The sequence below is a fragment of the Colletotrichum gloeosporioides genome, assembly GCF_011800055.1.
Source record: "Colletotrichum gloeosporioides strain Lc1 chromosome Unknown consensus_6, whole genome shotgun sequence".
Lineage (NCBI taxonomy): Eukaryota > Fungi > Ascomycota > Sordariomycetes > Glomerellales > Glomerellaceae > Colletotrichum > Colletotrichum gloeosporioides.
The window spans coordinates 58,304-80,246 of record NW_025544651.1 but is presented as its reverse complement, the minus strand read 5'-3'; the positions used below and the strand labels follow the sequence as shown (position 1 = coordinate 80,246).

Below are 21,943 nucleotides of genomic sequence, written 5' to 3'. Positions count from 1 at the left end.
CGTGATAGCATGCTTATTTGACGAACATCTTCGCCTGCGGGATCCGCAAGAGATCAACTGAAATGGCTCACAGGTCTGGATATTGAAAAAGAAAACTCTGACCGGCCGGTATTCATCAGCCGTAGCAATGGGCGTGAACGGTCCGACGCTTTTGGTATCATTGCAGTAACAAAAGCTCTTGCGCGTGTTGAGTATCAGTGTACCTAGACTTGGCGGCGTTGACGAGCCAAACGTAGTTGTCAACACTGCTGAAGGAGAGGGTGTGGGTGTCGGGCTGGCCGAAATGGAAGTATTCGATGTGCTGATATTTGGTGCAGTCGGAGTGTCCCGATGACGTGACGCCATAGAGGGAGCATGGGGCTGCATCGCATTGCTGGGATGAGTCGATGGGTGTGGGTGTTGTTTGGCCCGTTCTGCTGATCATCGGGCCGTTGAGCACAGTGCTAACGTTGAATAAAGTATAGACTTTTCAATTGGTGCTGCTGTCACTATTCGGTGATAGGGGATGCGGCCTGCAAGGCTGGCGTTGTCGCAGGTTTCTCTTTGGAGCCCGTAGTAGGCCCATTACAATCTGGGAGCGCAGTTAGCCGCGGCTGGTATTGGAGTTGACCTGGTGGAAAATGTTGCTAATAGTGATAGCGATCGGTCAACTCTTACCTGCCGTCTGACGCGTCGTACCCATCGGCGACTTGAATGGGGTTGATATAGACTTGTGTACGTGTTATTTATGTACTATTTTACGCCGGTGCGTCCCTGTATGCTTAGGGCAACAAGTGTCTAACAGTGGTGTATCTAGTCCTATCGAACAGAAAATAATGGAAGATTGGAGTACGACAGCGGAACCCGAAAGTGGCATGCATGAGGTACTGGTGACGAGGGGAAACTATAGGCTGCTACAGGTAAAGTTGTGGTTGAACGTAGAGTACGTGGTTGTTGAACTTGTTACACACCTGATGACACTTGTTTAACGGCTGAGGGGACTGGGGAGGACAGTCATTAATACCGTCTGAATTGTCGTGGAGGCCATGGTCTGCCACTAGGATAGGGTCAAGTGGCATCGTTGTCGTTGATACCAAAGGGGCTGGAAGGACTGGCGCACGGCCGGTGATAAACGTAGATATAACAGCTTCGAAATCGATTTACCATGACTAGCTATATGTACTTGAAAGATGAAACGTGAAGTGATAACTAAGCGCTAGCGTCATTCCCGGAGCCGCCAAATGGTTGATAATCAGCACCTGAATCTGGATTCATCGACGGAATATTGAAGAAGCCTCCAGTGGTCATGTTTCCAAACCCCATATCCACGAAATCGTCTTCGGAAAACCCTTGCCAATTCTGCGCGTCTGTGTCTGCCCAATTGAAGTCATTTCCCGCTTGAAGATCCGGGAGGCTGACTACTTGGTGACCTCCAGAGGTACTGGAAGACCCATTATGCATGAACGCACCAGGTGCTGGGTAAATCTGGACGTGTTAGTTGCTAGAGGGGTGGAATTGCGTACAAACTCACCTCCTGAGAAGTATTTGGCGGGAGGGCTTGCCCCGTCTTAGGAGCAATGAGTCGTTCACGGATGGCCTTCACACAATTATCAGTATGAGGACCACTGCACGAAGCCAGTGGAAGGACATACCGAAGAAGAAGCCTTTGGCCCGGCTGATGTATTGTTGAGCATCGTATCTGCGCCCGGCGGCGAAGGTTGTCGCATGACAATAACACCTGGCGAATCACCGTCCTCCAATACGGTGCCAATTTGGTTGTGCATCACCGGAACAACGCACTTGCCCTTTGTGGGAGTTGGGATCTGGACCATATCGCTGGCTTCGCCGATTCTATAACGTTCATAATCGGCATACCTGGAGCCTTGGAGTAGATCTTTCGTCCTTTTGTGTATGAGTTCTTCAAGGGATTGCTGCAAGGCCGAAACGCCTATCTGCGCCTGTACTGAGAGACCGAGACGTTGGTGTACCAGTCCCATGACGTCTTCAGCAGTCTTCAAGACAAATCTCTTACATCCCAAAACAGCTATATCGTGATGTTCGATCACAGGATCGAAAGCTACGTTTGTATTGTTAGCAGGCTTCTACGTAGCAAGGATAGTGCCACATACTATGGGACGGTATTTCTTCATCATCAGGAAAAAGTAGTTTCCACAATTGATGCCAAGTCTGAATCTTGCAGTTGGAAGTACGGCTTCTGAGACTCTTATCTTTGCGACTGTCCACGCCATCTTCCGGGTCTGGGGTTTTGGGATCGGGGCTGGCCTTCGACTGTCGGTTGCGAAGGCAAACCTCTGGTGGGTGGTCTTCGCCCATTCGCGGTTGCCCACAGTATACACAGGACTGTTTCCCATGCTCTGCGCGAATATGTATCCTGTGGAATTGTGTCGAGTCAGCTCTAATCTGTAAACAGTGTAGTAGGAGAACGTATCCCATGCTTCGCACCAGCTGGGAGGGTATGGCAAGGCATTGGAAGCTTACTTCAGATCCCCCATATTCTTGTAGGATCTATTGGCACAGGCGTCGAAGTCTCGGGCATTGAATCTCCACGGGTTGCGTTTTCTAAAGGGGCAGCTGAAATGCTCTTGACACCCGATGCGTCGCCTCTTATTGCCTCCTTTTTTTGTTGGACCCTGGTCTTGGTCAGGATCTTGTTCAACCTCGTCATCACCGTCGTCTCCACCCTGGTCTTCGGCTGGTCGCTTGTTTGTTCTTGGCTCTGATTGTTGGGCGCGGTTTGATGTCTTGTCATAGGTTGGATTGCCGTAGCTGTCAGCGCCTTCTTCGACATCATAGCAAGAAAAGCCGTCGTCATCCCAGTCAATAGTCGAGAATGATTCTTCTTCCCGGAGGATCTCGGCACACTGGTCTTTGAACTCGGAAAACGCCTCAATGACACGAACGGGACGACTAAGCCGGTTAAGGCCGACTCCAAAACAGCGGGATAAAGCAATGCTAGCGGCTCTCTCTAAGTCAAGATCAGAGCGACTCATCTCGGAATCGGACTCGGATTCTTCAGAGCTAATCGATGCCTCTGTCGTGATGTTCATATCTGTCGACGGGGCCGGCTGTTTCGGAGTACTACTATCGTCGCGGGAGAGTTGAGATTCTGGTATGTGGGGATCCCGGGAAAGTATCGGTAAATCTGCGGTGAACTTGCCTAAGGGCAATGCCTTGACATGATCTCCAATACCAACGAGACCAAGCTCCATGGCGTGACTTGGTGCAAAGGTCAGCCGCGTGGGGCTTTGATGTCGGGATGTTGTTGGGGTTGTTGCCGGTGGAGAATGCATGTGAAGATCGAGATTGGGGGCTGAAAAGGTCGTAGAATGGTCTTTAGAATATGAAGTTGAAATAGTTCCTACTGAACGATTGTCGTCGATTTGAGGTTTTCTCCTATGAAGCGCAAGCCGTTGGAGGGCTTCGACCGATTTCCCAAGATTTATAGGGTCCCTTGGGCCTGTAGTGGAGGCGGCACCTTCGACTGCCGCCTCATTATCGTCGTGCATCATGTCGTTTTGCGAACCAATGCAAACACAAGCTAAAACAATGATCTGAGGCCTGTGACCCGATTTTTGTTGTAATAATGAAAGTCAAACTGTCGTGTCAATTTGTCAAAGAGGACAGGTAGTGCAGAAGAAAAGAGGGATTGATCCGGCGGCCAGCCACCGCGACGACACGTGCCATGCAAGCAGGCTGCTGTGACCAGGGGCGGAGTCAAGGGATCAGATTGGGCGGTTTTCATTTTCAAAACTTTGAAATTGAACTTCAATTTATTAAAACCCATCAAAAGGAGCCAGAGGCCACGACCGGATGTGAGACCGGTAATAACCGAACCTGTAAGATAGCTGTAAAGAAATGCCACATGTCTTGGCACAGCGACAGTGCCGATGCTATCATTGGTCTGCATGATCTCATTTCAATCAACTTCGCATGAACACATTTCATTGGGTCTGAGTTAACCAATGATTAAGGCTGGCTGGGTGACATAGCCTGTAAGGCGTTTTCGGTGAGTAGCTGAGCACGACAGAGCGGGTCAGCGGTTGCCTCGTTGTGGTGAGAAGACTGGCGGAGCTTTCTACATATGAAATGTGTCTAAATATTCGTTCAGGTCCGTGTACGTATCCCTCCCGTCATTTTAAGTGAACAGCTGTCGCCGAATAATATTCACTCGCTGCTGAGTCTCATACATACCCTGTTGTCACGGAACAGGCGTGTTTGCAGACTCGCCGAAAGGCCGCAACTGCATCCAATTGGTCGGGGCGTGCCAAGTCAGATTCAATCTCACGAAATCGAAATCTAGTCAAAGAGCTTTTCAAACTCATTCTAATGACTCTTAATTGAATCATATTAACTCAGGAGACCACAGCTCGCGTGTTCAAGTCTGAAAATCATGTCGCTCTTATGCTACTAAATGTCTTCAATGCGTCTCATTGAATGCAGAACCATCTTCCGATGAAATTTCTCTCCCTTCAATGCATTCTTCGGGTTCAACTTCCACATAGCTATCGGGAACTTCTCAATCGCGACACAGATCTTTTGGTCCGGCCACCACGAGCCGTATCCACGATTCAGCTCAACAGCTCGAGCCATGTCTTCCGCCTCAGCGCATCAAAGCTAGTATGTCCATCAGTTGTTGTGGAAGCTGCGATGTTGTAAAGGTTATCCAATTAATCAGGCAGCTACAGTGAGACCCCTAGCAAGACACAGAATTACCTTGTTGCGAGGCACGTCAACGACCGGAACACCGTGCAAGATCGCCTCATCTTAAGAAGCAAGGGAGAGCTTGTTGGAGCCAAGTTTTCCCTTCAAACGAGTCGAGTGGTTGCAGAAGCTGATGCAAAACTATGCAAGAGTGGGAGATCAGTCACCACAACCCCACCCAGGAAAGGAGCATGAGTTCAATGAAATCGGGCAAGCCAGCAGAGGCAAAACTTTTGCAATGATGAAATGACAAAAAGTTCGATGATTTCTTACTTTGATTAAGAATAACGTGATGGATGCAAACCTTGGAGTTTACAACGGATTGCCCAGGGGAAACATATTAGATTTAAAGCCAGTACCATTGATGATTCAAATTCCTCCATACAAATACCTTCCCTCCAAGTGTAATAAGTACCTAATTCCCCAATTGAAATGATCCAAGGGTAAATCTCCATAATTGATGTCTGTCTACAGGCTTTCCAGTCCCGGTAATACGTCAACAAAATTGTACGCGATTTTATTTACTTGAGGTGTCTCTTTCGACCGGGCATGCTACGAGGCACCAGGCTCAGAGAATCGCATTTCCTGCCCTATGTCTTTCTTGAGCTGAGTTCCACTGTAGCAGCTAGCAAAGTTCATACGAGCCAAGTGGCCCTCGGTCGCATCCACGCATCCAGATTTCTCGGGCGCGTGTTTCTGATGGCGCTCGAAATATTGCCAATGATACATGCAGATAAGTTTATCAAATGGACACACGATACTTAGTCAAGGAAAATGTTTCCGAGGTCCCTGTAGTGTGTACACTGCCCCAATGGGATGCTGCCATTGCGTGCAAAGCGGCTAGCCAGATCTCCAAAGCAGCAAGGGTCGGTTGAGGATTAGCCGCTCAGATGAGTACTGCTTCTGAGACAAGACAATTTCGTATTGAGAACCAACGCCAACGAGCTGGGCCTTGTGTGTACGGCATGGACAGGTTCCGCTGTAAGCTCGCGGCGCAGCAGCCACTCATGTGTCTCTGTCGTTCGGAGACGTTACTACAAAAGGAACGACACCTCCTGAACGTTTCGAAATTTCAACCTTGAGAATCATGGGCTTGCAAAAAAGATACCGTCGTCACAAACTCGCCCACATCACCGACCTAGATGACACCCCTGGACCCCCTGCATGCCAACGACGGGCAGCAAGGCTGAGTTCTGTGTATCATAATGCCTAGGCCGACCATTCTCTTGGAACGAGGTCCTATCAAATCCTAAGATGCGGGCAGCCTGAAACGAACAAAATTTGTGACATTGTAACATACTTAGGTAAACAGTCTTCACACAAACAGTTCCCCTACAACTGAAAAGTGGCCGGGTACTGATCAAAAGCTTTTCATTGAGAACGGCCAAGAGTCCACGGGAAAGTCATAACATTGGCCGCAGCCTACCTAACAATGACATGTTCTTCGGCCAAATATTGAAATTGTACCTAGTACTTTGTCGGAAAGGCAAATCGATCAATATAGTAACCCTCAATATACCAGGCTGACTTGAGAGCTGCAGTTGCAGCGGAGGAAGCAGCTCGGACCTGAACATTTTCTTGGCTTGCAACCACTCAAGACGACCCGCCCCTGCCAGGCTACGATGGCTGTGCTGCAGCATAGCTGAGTCGTTCGGCCGTCTATGGCGGCCGCACCAACGTGCGTGAGCGATTCATTCATGCATTGCAGTATTTGACCAAATGGAGAGCCTCCCACAGTTTCGTAATGTGTATTTATTGCGTGATTGCGTGAGCCTTCGATCCAGGGAGGCCAGCATATGCTCACGTTACGACCGTTAAGGAGGGGCCGCTCCAGGACCTTCAAAAGCAGAAGGTCATTGAATTTATCATCTTTCATACACTGGAGTATCCAGCCTCGGTTGCTTCCGCGTTTATCACCGTATTTGATTCCAACCCGAACCTCCTCATCATGCCAACACCTACGAATCAAACCGCTATTCCTAGCGTCACTGCCCTACGGACACAGCTCGGCTACGGCGATGCGAAGAAAGAGAAGTTCACCGACTTTAAGAACGCCATGCTATCCTCTCGAGACGTCTTCGTGAGTGATGGAGGACTTAATGGTAAAGATCTCATTGACTGGAAATCTCGTGACCAGCAGAACGCCCTGTCGAAGATGGTTCAAGCCTTCCTAGACCGTGACGGGAATCCGCAAAGGTTTTGGCCAGATGATGGTGCACTTGATACCACAAAGCCCAAATTTTCAACGGATCAGAATAGGTGAGTGCAATGAGAGCCCTCGGGAGAGGTAAACTTCATGTTAACCAGTTTTCAGAATCAAGGACATTTTGCGACAACTTTTTTGGCGACTCAATCTTCAAGACCATCGCAACAACAAAAATCGGAACCCATTGAGTAAAGGAAATGACATAGGCAAGGGATCTCAACCCGGGCTCCATAGTAGCGACCCCATAGACGTGGAGAGCCATGAGGACGAAAACCCGCCCGGTCTGAGGTAGGCGATGAATGATCAAGTCTTGCTGTGGTATTTAGCTTACATGGGACCAATAGATCGGCTAGAGAGCGAAGTCACACCTTGAGAGTTGACGAGGGCCCAAATGAGTCAGAACTTGCCGACGATGCCTCTAGTTATTCGGTCATCTCAAGAGATCCGTATCTGGTACCACAGAGCCCTGATCTCGGTGCTCAGGCTCCGGTTGTAAGTCCATAATTGTAACCTGTAAATTTGTTGTATTCAGACTACGAGAGCACATGACGGCTGATCATGGAGCAACAAAAAGCAGCTTGCGCCATTTGCAGAGATGACACCGTCGACAAAAAGAGCAAGAGAAGTTGACTCGCCGTCGGCGCGCTCTGAGTCGTCTGCAAAACGAGGTCGCAAATCCTCGACGCAGATTGTTAACCGCTCATCGACTAGACACCGAAAGACGCGAAGAGAGCCGGAGTGGGCTACTCCGGAGCAGTACTGGGCCGCCGGAGAGTCTCCAGAGTGCCCATCAAGCCTGGGCTCTGCTGGAAACAACCTGGGTGTCTCGGTTGATGCTACCGTTGCAATAGTGACGTCTTCGCTTCGACGGACTATTGAGGATGTACCACAAGAGGACCCTGTCACCGACTTCATCGATGAATGGACCATGCAACAGAACGCCGACACAGATGCCATTCCAACGACTGAAGATGTGCCCAAGCATCGCACGATGACTCCCATTGCAACTGAGGGAGAAGACGCAGCTGAGAAACCTGACGCTGTATCAGATGTCTCGAGAGTGCACCCTTCTACTACTAAGACTTTTACATGCGAAGCCGCTGTTCCTGAAGAAACAGCTGCTAAAGCCGGCTTCCAACCCAATGGCAGTGCTGAATCGAACAAAGTCGATCCGAAAGCTATCGTTGCGCAGCCCAAATTTACCTACACAATTATGACACACTATCCCAAATACAGAGAGCGGTACTGGAAGCCAAAAAGTGGTTTCAGGCAAAAGACGCTTTCTGAACTGCTGACCGAGTTTCCAGCATGGGTACAGCTGTCTGATGTGGAGGCATTCCAATTCCTCATGGAGACCTCAAACACAGAGGTAGACGATATCATAGAACTGGAACAAGAGGAGAAGTTCGAGGAGATGAAGACGAAGTTTGAAAAGGCCATTCGTATGGAAATAGCCAGGACAGCAAGCAGCGACCAAGTACAAGTGAAAATCAGCATAGACGTGCGGACTGGGAGGGATCCAAAAGAGGAGGAGATGGACATTGAGAATATCAGGTTCTCATGGTTCTGATCACAGGTATGGAGACTCATTGTCTTGATTTGACCCGTAGGTACTGATGCCAGTGAGTATGTGGGCAACAGGGATCACTTCAGATCGAAAGATCTAGCGACATATGTTGGAATATATTGGATTTCCGCGTGAAGACTGTACGGATTGGGGATTATGTAGAATCTTGTTTTCTGGTAGCAAAGTCAATCATTTCAACTAAGTCACTTTCAATTTACTGACCAGGTTGCTGTTTAGGACGAACGTGCATCAATCTCAACAGGGCCGTCGTCGACAGTGATGCTGCAGGGGGTTGGATGATTCGTCAATGCACAACATTCTGGTTCCAAAGGGTAAAGAAATTGAATCTCTGTTGCTTTATCCCAGGGCCGAGGGTCTGAAATAGAGACTGCGTGCTTCTTGTATTTACCAGAGAGTTGGTGTTCAGATCACCTGAACTGTAGTTCATGAGCTCCAAGATCTCTAACAATATTTTTTAGTCTTCGATTTTGAATACAGAAAGTGCGATAACTATCACCACGCAGTATGGCCACCATCGATAACAAGCTGGCTTCCTGTCATGAAAGTGCTAGCATTGCTCATCAAGAATAGACCAGCACCCTTGAACTCAGTTGTTTCAGCGAGTCGACCGAACATGTTGTGGCCTTCCCACTCCTCCTGCAAGCCCGGCACTTCCCTGAAGTTCTGCTCCACCATTGGCGTCAAGATGTGACCGGGGGAGATGCAATTAACTCGGATGCCTCCAGAGCCATCTTTTCTCATCGGACTCCATTCCATTGCCAGGTTCCGCGCAAGCTGTATTACTGCCGCTTTTGAAGAGTTGTACGCGGGTGAAAGCATGCCGATGTTTGCGACGAGTCCTGACATGCTCGCGATTAGGCAGATGCTTCCGTGGTTCTTGTACTTGAACATGCTGCGAGCTGCAGATTGCGCAGTCATGAAGACGCCAGTGTAATTGACCGCAAACATCTTCTCAATTTCGGGGACCGTGTAGTCTATAGCCGGAGTTATTTGCATAATTCCTGCAGCGGCTATTACGCCATCCAGCCTCTGGTTCTTGTCGGCGATCTCGGTGATGACCTTGTCGAGGCCTTCAGTATCCACAACATCGGCTTGTCTGTAGTGCAGCGAACCGCCCCATTCTGGAACGACACGTTTCAATGCTTCTGCGTAGCCCTCGTGGGGCTTTTCTTGCTGATCAAGACAGTAAACTGAGACATCGTCAGATCCCAATTGCTACAAAGTCATGCTGACATCACTGGACCTACCCTTGCCGCCAGCTTCTACTAGCGCCTCTGCCAGGCTCAAGCCAAGACCCTGCGCCCCACCGGTCACGATAAACGTTCGGCCTTTCAGATCAAAGTCCGAAAAGCGGCCGCTGCCAAAGTTGGTACTCCGAGGCGGCTTGATTTCGGTCGCGGGGTGGTCGGTTGGCTTGGGGTTCTTGGGCTTAGCGTGATTCTGGGATTGCGTGCTGTGAAACGGTCGGCGCGGATGCGGAGGTTGCGGTGCGGAGAACTTCCGGGTGATAGCTGTCGGTGCAACGAATGTCGGAGACGGCCCCGCATGGGCCGAGATGGCGGCGCCGCGAACGGCTCTTGCTATCAAGGACATGTTTCTTCGCAATTAAGTGGGAATGGATAATGATTTGTTTTCTTTTATCGGGTTGTAGTAAGGGTGAAATTGCTGAGATATTGCAGCGTAGCAAGCTGTAGTTGACAACGACGATATTTATCTTCAGGAAAGGAACATTGTGAGCGTTATACGAGTGTGGTTGGGGGCATTTAAATACTACACCGGCCTTTGAATTTGTGGAGAGACTTCACCGCCAAGGTAAAAGAACAAAAAAAAACAGGTATTCAGTTTGAAACAATTTAGTCCCGTTTGTTTGACTTCAAACTGCCCAAAAGCGAGCCGACGTTCGAATTGACGTGCTGCTTTCGTCATCCCGAATCGCCGGAGCCCAACAGTTGTGTGACAGGAACAACAGCTCCTGCCATGTTGTTGTGTGACGGGCCAGCTATTGTTGGCAAACATCCCACGCCGTGCACGCCGCGGTCAGGTGGATGCTGTGCCAGGGGGCCGGAAGAAGTAAAGGAGCAGCAGCTCCGGCCTGTTGGTTCGCTGCATGATAGGAAGGACGAGCACGGGGCCGAAGATCACCTTGCGCAAGTTGGCAGGGCGTCGGAAATGCGGTTCAGCCACGATGGGAATCCCTGAAGATGACGCGGCTGACACTAGAGGTGAGGAAAGGTGCAGATACCAAGCCACAGGTACCATACTACCCTCCGTCGATCATTGGCGTTGGCCTGAGGAGGTAACACGAGGACCAGGAGCACGGCAAAGTTGCATGCGTACCTCGTTTGACAGGCTAACTTGGCGGAATGGGAGAAAGATCGTTCAGTGATTTGCCTCTTTCGTGCATGTAGGATTTACTCATAATTAACGATTTGATGGAGAGCAAATCGGGTCCCTTTCCCAGGCAACCCTTCCTGGTTGTCGACAGGCGGCCCAACCCTCTGATTGTCTCACTGGAGCGACCACGAGCTCCACCATACCCCTGGTTCGCGTGTCTACATGTTGGTACCCTGGAGTTATTACTGTTAGACTTCTGCGATCATCGCAGAAAGCCCAGTCTCGAGGGAGATGGACTTGTAACTGTGTTTTACCACAAACTCATACAATTTTAAGCATGGAAATTTGTGATGTATGCCTGGGACTCTTTCGCGCGGAGCTGACCTCCGTATGATGTGGGTCCACTCGGCCCGTCTCCGCGGTCCCCCGCAGGACCGATGGCAAATTCGAGACCAGAAGTTGACGTCACTCTGGATCACACTTGGTCAAAACTATAAGACTGTCGATCAATTTTGGTGTTTTTACGTGAGCTTCAATTAAAAGACCCAAAGAAAGTATCGTGACCATTCGATTACCGCATCACACATACTTCCGCTAAACCCCGGACATCCGAGCACTGATCACCGCTAGACCTTCGTGTCCCGCGCTTCGTCTCGGAAACCACCACGCGTGCCCACATCTTCAAGCTCAACTTGGAGCACCTTTTGAGTGTTCTTCTGCACCTTGTCCTGCACTTCCTTGCCCTCAAACATGAAGCTGAGCTCTTCGAGAGTTCGGCCGTATGTCTCTGGGAAGACGAAGTAGACGGTCGCGATCTCAACGAGGATCCAAACGCAGTATACACAGTAGTACTTCCAGCCGATGCTGTCCAGGGCGATTGGGTTGACGTAGGTGTTGAAAAAGACAGCGAATCTGACAGTGAGTTGCTCAACGGCGATACCCTGAGACCGGACGGTATATGGGAAAATCTCGACCATGTAGGTATACCTGCTATGGTTAGAGAAGTCTGCGCAGTCTTTTGGGAAGGGTTTGTCATACGTGAGAGCATTCCAGCCGATGTTATAGAATCTTTGAGTAAGCGTTAGTTGGTTGACACTTGGGCAAGGTGTTTGAGTACGCAAGGTTGACTCACGGCGAATAAAGATAGATAAAGACCAGAACGGGGATCGCGGCTGCTTTAGATCCATCGATTGCGAACCTAGCAGAGGCAATAGTCCAGACGGTGTAAACGCATGCGGTGCCTGTTCGAACCCATTAGCACGATGATCGACGTCAATGCTCACTAGCCCTTGAACAGGTTCTTCAACATCGTCCCGGATGGTCTCGTGTGGATTGAACTTTAACTACACCGCGGACTCTGCGGAAACTTGGGAGAAGTCTTAAGTATGGCTCCTTACCGATAGTGCAAATGAGGAACATCCTTCTACGAGGGAAGCGTGGCGCAATAAGAGCGATCGGTGTGGCGTTTATCAAACCTGTCTAGTCAGCCTCAATCTTGCAAAAGGAACAAGCACAAACACATTATCAAAGAAGCAGTGATGCATGCGTTTTATGCTCTATTGGGGAAGGGAAACATACCCCAGCAGGTGTTACTAAGGATGATCTTCTGGACAGTTCGGTTGTCGGTAATTCCGACAAGATTAAGAATCTTCTTCATGTAAAAAGACAGGAGGCCTGCGTATCGTTAGTACAGATCGCAGATGTGCGGTTATATCGATCATACCGTTTCCACTCCACTGCGTGAAGAAGCCGACAATGCCTGCAATCATGAATCGTCTGCGCATGGCAGCATCTCTAAAGACATCGCCCCAAGCGAACTTGCTGGCAACCGCCTTCTCTTGTTGAATGGTGGACTGGATTTGGGCGTATTCAAGACGAACAAACTCGTCGCCGTTCTCGCCTTCACTGTGGTACTTCTGCAGGATTGCAAATGCTTCATCGCCTCGGTCTTTTGAGATGAGCCATCGGGGCGACTCGGGGCAGAAGGGCATGAAGCAGATCTGGCACGCGCTGGGCACTAGCTGAAGAAGACTGGGAATTCTCCATGCCCAAGTACTTGTCATCTGAAAAGTGCCTTTCAGGTTTGACGTCAGTACTGGGTCCCGCTTCGCTCGGGTAACAGGAGTAAGTCAGAAGCACGTACCATAGGTTACGCCTGCGGCGATAATCGCTCCTGAAGAATAGCCTGTCAGTACACCCGAGCTCTTCTGACTTCTCGTCTCTCTAATCACTTACCCACGAACCAGGAAGCGTTGAAAAGACTCGTCATGATGGATCGCTCCTTGGCATATGAGAGTTCTCCTAGCAGAGAAGACGCATTGATGATCGCGAATGGGATGCCAAAACCAAGAACCCAGCGCGAAGCCAAAAACATGTCCTGATTTCGCGAGCCGGCCTGAAGACCCGCTCCCAAAACCATGATCCATGAACCGAGAAGGATTGTGCGACGACGGCCGAGGTAGTTACTCGCAATAGGGACGAAGGGAATAGCCATGAGAGCGCCAAGAGAGTACATGGCGTTAAGAAGACCAAGGCGAGAAGAGTTTGGACGACCGAAGTCTGGACAGACATGTCAGCTGCTTTGTCACAGGTGATGATCTTGGGACAAGACAGCGATATACATTCGAACCATGATTCCACGGCTTGAAGACTGTTCATCATTGAAGAGTCAAATCCAGAGGTCCACTCTACCCCGAGACCGGTGGGGATGAGAATGAGGTACAAGAACCTCAGATTTGGCTTCTTGTACCATACCTTCTTGTCGTTCTGCGCGATCCGCGTCAACTGCGGATCGACGTGTTCTTCTTTCGCGCCGACGATGGCCATGATCTATTGCCGGTAGGTTCAAAAGAGGATGGGGGACATGGAAACCCGATGATAGTTCGTTTGATGGGGAGCATCGAGGTTCAAATACCAACCACCATGCAGGATCTTCAACGACCCTGGTTATCCGCCCCGGATATGAGTCCAAGGTTCCTCCAATCGAGTCAAACCCGACGAACGTGGTCAGACATCAGACCATCAAATCACGGTCAAGAGCCGATATTGGAGTCATCTTTGCAGTTCGCCCAGCCTGGCGGGGGAATACTACCGTGGCGTGCGGGGTTGCAACCCACGCCGGGAGGGGGGACCCCCGAAACCGAAATCCGGGGAAAGTAAGACCGAGGCACGGCCGAAAACCAGGGTTCATCGGCACGAAGAGCCAATTCGACGGCGATTTAAACTGCCGGCTACCAATAAAGGTTAGAGAAGGGACGGCAGGCTAATTGGCGACCCCACGAGACTATGCTTGGCGACGTTGTGCAACAAGCAGCTTGGCCGAACATTGTTTTTCTTACCCAACTGGTTGGTCTGAAGGTCGGCCAACATCACCTAAGTATGAGATGAACTCCACTTCGAGTGTGGACGGTGCCACATTGCTGCAGGAGTAAGTTTCATTAGCCGCTTGAGAGTGACATGGCGGCGAACAGTTCCCTGGTGATGCGGCGAGCAGCTACGTAGGAGAATCAACCGAGGAAGGGGCACGTAAGAAGAATTAGATAGGACAAATAATCAAAAATGACTTGGATACCATCACAGAGGGTGAGACGCCTGGGAAAGCCAAAGTATTTGAGCGTGGGTCATGATGAGACAATGGACAACGAGAGATCGACGATGACATAGTAAAGGAGGCGTGCAATAGACTCAAAGAAAAAAAGGGAGCATCCTTAGCAAGGTAAGGGAAAGCATAGCAATACAAAGTAGCTCAAGGTGGATGCCGGCATTGAAGACCAAGAGACCTCGATGAGTTCACCTAGATAGGTTCACCTCGATGGGTTCACTGCAACCACTGGCCATCTTCTCCAGGCCACAGATGGCTGGGGACAAGCCAGGTAAGTTCTACAAAATTTGGTAGAGAATGGCTTATGTTATCACAACCGTTTGCTTGCCAAAGCCTGATGTTATCATCACTGAAGCTCGCTTCACCGTCAACTACTCGAGGAACAGCGCAAATGCTTTTAGATCTTCCAATACTATCCAATAAAAATCATCTCGGCGAGGTATAGTTAAAAGAAAAAAAGAAACTACACTCCTAATGGTACAATCACCGGGCCCTTGTTTGGCTTCTCGTTCTTCACACTAAGAAGCTTCAACAAAAGGTGCATTTGAGGGTTCTCCTCCCCTGTGACGGCCTCCAACCTCCTGATCTCAGCCTCAATCTCGTCTTCCAACTTATTCAAGAGCTCCCAGCAGGCATCGAAGCTTCCTGCTTCTTGCAGGTACTCGATAATCTGAACCTTTCCAACGCTGGGCATCGGACCTGAACATCCAGTCCGCTGCCTGAAGAGGCCCATAATCCGGTCGCGATACTTGGGGCTGTTCTCGAGGCAGTGGATGATGAGGTACGAGAACTTGCCCTCGTCCAGATCCTCACACCATCCCTTCTGGTTGCTGTATTCGCGAGAATTGAGGTTGAGGTAGTCGTCTCGGACCTGGAAAAAGCGGCTGACCATAGACACAAGGGCATCGCAGGCGAACTCTTCCTTGCATTCTGGATGGCAGAGTGCGTGCATCATTCTCACCAACATCCGGAAGAGCCCACCAGTCTTGAGGTCAATCATGCTAAAATACTCACCCTCCGTTGGCCATTTGAGATTATACTTCCAGTACAGGTCCCAGCTTTGACCGACATGCAGGTCGTCCAGCTCCTCGAGAAGCACCTTCATCAATGCTGCGTTGCCAGTAGCATGGACCTCTTGCACGACGCGCACGTACAAGAAGGTGGCACTGTTGATAGACTGGCCTTCGCCGAAGATCAAATGTGTTGCGGTCTTGCCACGCCGCATGGGCGAATCGTCTTGGATGTCGTCAAGTATCAACGACGAGTTGTGGAGAAGATCGATGACACGCTTGACTACCGCCAACTGGGACGATGGTACCTGGCACCATTGGTTCATGGCATCTATCAGGGACGATCGCACGCCTTTTGACGGCATGCCGCTGACGTAGTCGATGGGCTCGTTGATTGCGGCCGAGCTCAATTTCGGGACGTCGAAGTAGCGTTTTCTAAGGCCGTCTGAATGTGAGCTCTGGCTCGTAAGTTCGGTGCCGCTTCCCGATGTCGCGGCCATTGAATTCTCGCTTTCGGTGCTGGCAACACTTTCAGCAGAATTTTTCAGCGTCATCTCCTCGAACTTAACCTCTACAGGAACAGCGGATGGCCTGGGCTTGTCCGTTGGCAGGTGATATCGAGGGGAGTTGGCACTCCAGAAACTAACGCCAGCCGCCATCGAGCCTGCAAGTTCGACTCGCTTGCGCAGGTAAAGCCGTGCTGAAGGGTGGCTTTCGTAGAACTGCGCTCTCAGCTGAGAGTACTCAGCCTCGTACCCCAGAATGAGGTTTTTGATTCGATTCTTGCCTTCTTCGGCCGTGATGCCCTCTTTCCTCATCAAGACCGCGACGGCGTTGGTGAGCATGTCAATCTTCTGGTTCGCTTGGAAGTACTCGATATCCCAACTCCAGTAATCATTGTTGAGCATGGCGGCCTTCTCAGCAGCCCATACAAGGGGTCGAATAAGCTTCTCCTCGTCATCTGAGAGCTTTTCTCCAAGACCGAAGACAGTTTTGGTCCAGTAGATGCTGCTCATGTTAGCGAGACAATCCAAAGCCCGGGGCACGGAGACTTACTCAAGACCTGCACTAAGCCTTCTGAAGTGAAGGTAGTCCTCCATAGTTTCCCACTCCACACCAGCTGCTAGAGGAGTCCAGCCAGCCTTACAGCTTTTGACGAGGTCCAAGCCAAGGGCTGAGTCGAGCCTCATGAAGTCGAGCATCACGCGAGCGACCAGCTTCTTCTTCTTCATGGAATCTAAATCATGGTCGCGTTGGGGTGTCTCTCCAAGCGAATCGGTCATGGCTCCTGAGAAACCGGCCCATTGCTCCTGAGCGACTTTGTCGTTCTCAACCTCTTCGGTTGCATCTGGTTTCTGAAGTCAGTAAACCTTCCCGAAATGGAAAGCTGACATACCGTCAATCAAGAAGAAAAGATCCGTAAGATAAGATATGGAGTCCAAGCGTTTGGGAATGGTTTCGCAGTAGATCAAAGAGCAGAAGCTTCCCACTGGGGAGAATGACACTCTGTTCGGGTCAATGTTTTGGTTACCGGTGTGCTCTGCCCAGTCCTTGAGCACGCGAGAGGACGCAGCATTTGCAAGATCGTCGCGGTTATTGATTCTGACTGGCAAAGTTGTGAAACATCCAGTCTGCTTGACCGTCTCCGGATCAATAGGAATCGAATATTTCCACATTTCTTCAGCCATCTTTTGATGAGTTTAGTAAGACGAGAAGAAGAGAAATGAATGGTGTTAGCGGAAGAGGGCAGTGGACTTCGGGGATCGATCTTTTGCTGGAGTGCAACGCCTTTGTATTTCCATATTTCAGTGTCTCGATGTCACTGTCGACGCGCCCTCTTTATATACCCCATGGGTGGCCATAGACGTTTCTCCAATAGCCTTCCTGACCCTCGTCATGCGGCAGTCAAAAGGTGTGGCCACAGTGAGAAAGAACTTAGAAGAGAAGAAGGGGTTTTCGAGCAACGACCAGTGAGCTCTGAACCGAGATAGACTATACAGCAAGGTACAAACATGGGAAAGGATCCAGCAACCCTAATAGACATAACCCAAGGTGTGGACTCAGAAGTACTAAACTCAGTGCTGAAAAGACACAGAGGTCTGCAGTGAGACGTCAGGGGAGGTAAATAAGGTGCCAATGACTTTGAACATTGGGTATTATGGGGCACGTATCTGCCGTCTCTCCCGCCCAGGCTTGTAAAGTATGGAACTCGATTAGATATAACGGTATTTCCCGAATAATGGGGACAAATTCCCATATGACTCAAGCACCATGATCAGGATATCCACGACAGGAGATCAAAGCACTCTTCGAGGGGCTTAGTAATGACTCGCGCACCACACGTTGACCTTTAGCGGAAAGATTACTCGCTGAAATTCTGCCCTGCTAGAGTCCGTTCACGAGCCTCAACTTCATCACCAGGGTTCCATCATGTGAATTATCGCAACCTCAACTGGAGAAGCTGGGGTGTTTACGGGTCAACCGTTCACTTGACGATGCACGACCCCTGAGTTGCCCCTTGTTATCAAGGAGACACTGCAGGCGCACATTCCCAATCTGGGGTTGATAGCAGTCGCACTTAAAGACAGATTCCCCAGAAAATACTCCGCCTTACAGGGCACACGATTAAGTTAATACTCACTTGAAGCTTGTGCTGACCTCCTCTTGGCCTCCTGTGAGTGTGTAGGGCCGATGTGACCAGATGGCCATACACGCGAGAAGCGTACCACACGGGGACCCCGAATGTTTGTGCCCACTTATTTTACCGCCTTTGACGCTCCATATCCAAGAATGGGCGTCGTTCGCCGGCAGTTCACCACGTGGGATATGTCAAAAGCTTTGCGCTTTGAAGAAGGCAGTCTCTCGATTCATCAACCTTGCCCGGCTACGCCTGATCGGCACGTTTCTGCCCGAATGGGTCGGCCGCATTTGACAGTTTCGATAAGTGGGAGACTTCCAGGCTACGGATTGTTCCACATCTCATGGGAACCTAGAGCAACTTCAAATGCCGCTTTTCCACGGCCAAGACGCCTCCTTGGCATTGGAACCTAGCCCTCTAATATCAATGATTTTACAGGATAGCAACAGGTTTCTCAGCCATCCTGGCCCTCACATATTTCTCCGTCAGAGTCACGGCAGTCAAAAGGTTGCGCCCACAGTCGGCAAACGGTGAAAAACAAAGTTAGAAGGGAAGAAGTATAGCAACGAGCTGTGTGCATATAGACAACCGCACACCAAAGGCAAACTCGGCGCAGATCAAATCGCTCACCAGGTGTTGAGACGCTCATTTTGCAATGGGTTCTATGTGGCAGCTGGCCATCTGTGCTGTAAGTTACGACCTACTTCAATGGTTTTGACTAACCAAGAGCAGTTTGTTGCATACCGACTCTCCATCGTTCTTTACAACGTTTTCATTCATCCTTTGAAATCTTTTCCCGGCCCATCGCATTACGCGGTTTCATGGCTGCCAAAGTTCTATCGTCAAGTCTACAAGGCTGACTACTGGAGGCATGCCAAAGCCCTTCACGAGAAGTATGGCCCAGTGGTGAGGGTCGGCCCCAACGAGCTTTCATTCTCGTCGGCACAGGCACTGGATGATATCTACGGTGTCAAGACCAAAGGCAAGCTTGAGTTCCCCAAGGATGCAGTCTTCTATGACGTCCGGGGCACCCCGCTTAACGACTCCATGATCTCGGCCGACCAGCCCACACATCGGGCGCTGCGACGCCAAGTCGCACCCGCCTTCTCGGAAAAGGCTCTCAAGGCCCAAGAACCCATCATCCAGAGATACGCCGACATGATGATCTCGGAGCTCCGTGATAGAATCCAGGAAGACGTCGACATTGTTGACTGGGTCACGTTTGCTACTGCTGATGTGATGGCCGACCTGTCTACCGGCGAGTCGCTGTACTGCATGGAGAAGGGTGAGATGGATCCCTTTGTTGACATGATCTTGAACGTTTCCCCCTTCATTGGTCTTCTGCAACTGTTCAACAGGCTGCCCTTGACAAGGCTTCTGTACAAGATGGTGTCAAGCCAGAAGGGACTGAAGACGTGGCTTGAGACGGTAGACATTGTTGCGCAGAAAGCCGAAAAGCGGGAGAAGATGGGCAACGATCGGCCCGACTTCATGACGATGATCTGGGCAGAGAATGACGACCGGGAGTCATGGACCAGGGACAAGATCATCAACTTTGCTCAGCTTCTTTTCTTCGCCGGAAGTGAAACGTCAGCCACGACTTTGTCCGTGGTCATGTTCCACCTCCTGACTACTCCTCACGCCTACAAGAGGTTGACTGACGAGCTTCGAACCATCGACAGTGACGAAGAGATCACTATCTCCAGACTTGCGACAATGGAGTATTTGACGGCCTGCATCGATGAAGGCATGCGAATGCGCCCTGTTGTTGCTGCGGTCATCCCAAGAGTTGGACCGCCTGGTGGAGGCATGGTGGATGGACACTTCATTCCTGAGGGGGTAAGTGGCCTGCGATTCCGTTTAAACTTCCAAGCTAATTAACATGGTCAGACTACTGTGGGCGTACCGCAATGGGCAACTCATCACTTGGACTCCAACTTCTCTGAGGCCGACTCCTACTTGCCAGAACGGTGGTTGAAATCTTCTGCCGACGACCCCCGCTTTGCCGCAGACCAGAAGGGTGCCTGTCAACCTTTTGCGAAGGGGCCCAGAAATTGCTTGGGGAAAGGGTAAGCCATTCCACCGTTCATCTGATGAGGCCACAACTGACAGCGCGTGAAATAGGTTTGCTTATGGAATGATGCGCATGTTCCTGGCGAAGCTGATATGGCACTTCGATATCGAGCTTAACCCAGAAGATCGTGATTGGGACGTGAAGCCAACATTCACTTCCGTTGTGTTCTGGGCTAAGCCCAAGATGCATGTTAAACTGACCCCAGTCCAGAGATAGCCGAGCTAGGAATATGCATCTTTGAAGGGCACGTTAATCTACATAAACATTTCAAATTTCATCCTTTAACACCAGGTAAATTTACAAACATGAGGCCAAATCAAGATGGAATATGTTTACTGCACTGATAATTCTATTTGATCCATCTTATCTGGTGCCTCTCTACCGGCAAAGATTTGTCTAGCAGCCGAGTGGCTGGGCAGTATCGACTTGCATGCTTGGCAACATGCCCAGCTTTTCCATCTCCTGATAAGACTCGAAGATGCTCTCCATGGTGTCAAGGAACCCGGTCCATCCAAATCTTCTGGCCTTGTTCAAGGACACGCTTCCGAACCTGAGATAAGCAAAGTCTCCCATGAAGAAAGTATCCGGGTCTTTGAAGGGGTCGTGAGTGATCTTTCCTCCGGACTCCTTCATGATCTCATGCCAGGTCTCCACATTCCTTTTGTCGGCAGCCCAGTCCCGGAGGGTGAAGCTGGACTTGTACGACAGCGGAGGTCCGTAACCCAGAGGTGTCTTCTTGCCCGACCTGCCCTCGACTGTCTTGAGTCCTGACTCATCGTCAGGCGGCGGCACCACGCCCTTCGCACCAAACCAGCGAGCCAGCTCGGCGAAGAAACGCTCCCAGGTGAAAGGACCACCATCCTGAGTATTGAAAGCCTGGTTCTCGCAACCTTGTTCGAGGGCCGCCCACTCGCTAAGGTAGCCAGTCATGCGGGCAGAGCAGTGGTAGTACTCATACTGCCACTGCTCCCAGTCTCCTCCAAATGCGAGGGGTTCTCCCTTGCGTGCTTGGATGGCAGCGTAGACAGCGAAGGACCAAAAGGTATTCATCGATGCGTTTGACGAAGTGCCAATGACAGCAGTGGGCATGATGATGTTCCACGAAGTTCCATGCTTTGCGCAGAACTCTTTCAGCATGTCCTCCTGGGGGTAGTAGAAGTTCGGCTGGAGGTGTCGCGGCTGCGGGTCAGACTCCAACAGCGGGGTCCGCACACGACCAATGTGCACACCGTAATTCTTGCCGCCGGTCTGCAGAACGAACCGGCTGGGCTTGATCTCGGCGAGCTCCAGGGCCTCGAGGAAGTTCTTGAGAAGCCTGACGTTGTTTTCGACGAGAGCATCCGCTTCAGACCAATCCTTGTGGATGTAGGAGTAGAAGAAGATGTGGTCGGCCCGAACACCAGCCTGGGTCATGCTCTTGGCGATCGAAGCAGGGTCTTGCAGGAAGTCACAGGTGACAATTTCGATACGAGACTGGGCTTCAGGGGACAGAAGAGCCATCATACCCTCTGGGGGAGGCTTGCGAGAGAGGCAGTAGATTGTCTTCCAGCGCTTGGGGCTGTCGAGGAGAGCTCTCATGGTGTTGAAGCCAGAGATGCCATTGGCGCCGGTGATGATGGCCGTAAGTCCTTCAACAGAGTCGTCAAAGGTTGGAAGGTTGCGGTGAATGCCAATCTGGCGGAGATGAGAGGCTGAAGAGCTCATGATGTGAAGAGTAAACGGGTGATGTTCAGGACTGAGGAAGAAATGGTTTGAGATGCCAGTGAAGATTTATTCGAAGGTTGGAAGACA

At 50.5% G+C, this 21,943-nt stretch overlaps 6 protein-coding genes and 1 pseudogene across 7 annotated transcripts; 2 read left to right on the top strand and 5 right to left on the bottom strand.

Annotated features, from left to right (window-relative positions):
• Positions 1-1,188: 1,188 nt before the first annotated feature.
• GCG54_00014430 (uncharacterized protein) lies at positions 1,189-3,506 on the bottom strand (the record flags this gene model as incomplete). The annotated part of the gene is made up of 5 exons (XM_045414264.1): positions 1,189-1,464; positions 1,511-1,576; positions 1,632-2,056; positions 2,109-2,371; positions 2,479-3,506. 5 exons carry the CDS (start codon positions 3,504-3,506, stop codon positions 1,189-1,191), a joined length of 2,058 nt encoding a protein of 685 aa, XP_045270842.1.
• A 3,143-nt stretch (positions 3,507-6,649) lies between these two features.
• On the top strand, positions 6,650-8,477 carry GCG54_00014429 (uncharacterized protein; the record flags this gene model as incomplete). The annotated part of the gene is made up of 4 exons (XM_045414263.1): positions 6,650-6,960; positions 7,016-7,195; positions 7,252-7,399; positions 7,482-8,477. 4 exons carry the CDS (start codon positions 6,650-6,652, stop codon positions 8,475-8,477), a joined length of 1,635 nt encoding a protein of 544 aa, XP_045270841.1.
• Positions 8,478-8,987: 510 nt separating this feature from the next.
• On the bottom strand, positions 8,988-10,088 carry GCG54_00014428 (putative oxidoreductase C22A12.17c; the record flags this gene model as incomplete). The annotated part of the gene is made up of 2 exons (XM_045414262.1): positions 8,988-9,685; positions 9,743-10,088. 2 exons carry the CDS (start codon positions 10,086-10,088, stop codon positions 8,988-8,990), a joined length of 1,044 nt encoding a protein of 347 aa, XP_045270840.1.
• Positions 10,089-11,455: 1,367 nt separating this feature from the next.
• Positions 11,456-13,655, bottom strand: GCG54_00014427 (annotated as a pseudogene). The gene is made up of 8 exons: positions 13,451-13,655; positions 13,065-13,388; positions 12,973-13,002; positions 12,553-12,903; positions 12,408-12,503; positions 12,091-12,304; positions 11,962-12,070; positions 11,456-11,816 (listed from the first exon to the last, which is right to left on the bottom strand). Coding segments are annotated over exons 1-8 (1,690 nt in total).
• A 1,238-nt stretch (positions 13,656-14,893) lies between these two features.
• On the bottom strand, positions 14,894-17,128 carry GCG54_00014426 (Fusicoccadiene synthase; the record flags this gene model as incomplete). The annotated part of the gene is made up of 3 exons (XM_045414261.1): positions 14,894-16,448; positions 16,497-16,788; positions 16,837-17,128. 3 exons carry the CDS (start codon positions 17,126-17,128, stop codon positions 14,894-14,896), a joined length of 2,139 nt encoding a protein of 712 aa, XP_045270839.1.
• Positions 17,129-18,786: 1,658 nt separating this feature from the next.
• Positions 18,787-20,368, top strand: GCG54_00014425 (Versicolorin B desaturase; the record flags this gene model as incomplete). The annotated part of the gene is made up of 3 exons (XM_045414260.1): positions 18,787-19,917; positions 19,969-20,147; positions 20,203-20,368. 3 exons carry the CDS (start codon positions 18,787-18,789, stop codon positions 20,366-20,368), a joined length of 1,476 nt encoding a protein of 491 aa, XP_045270838.1.
• Positions 20,369-20,548: 180 nt separating this feature from the next.
• GCG54_00014424 (uncharacterized protein) lies at positions 20,549-21,856 on the bottom strand (the record flags this gene model as incomplete). The annotated part of the gene is made up of 1 exon (XM_045414259.1): positions 20,549-21,856. The coding sequence occupies one exon, from the start codon at positions 21,854-21,856 to the stop codon at positions 20,549-20,551; it is 1,308 nt and encodes a 435-aa protein (XP_045270837.1).
• Between the last annotated feature and the right edge of the window lie 87 nt (positions 21,857-21,943).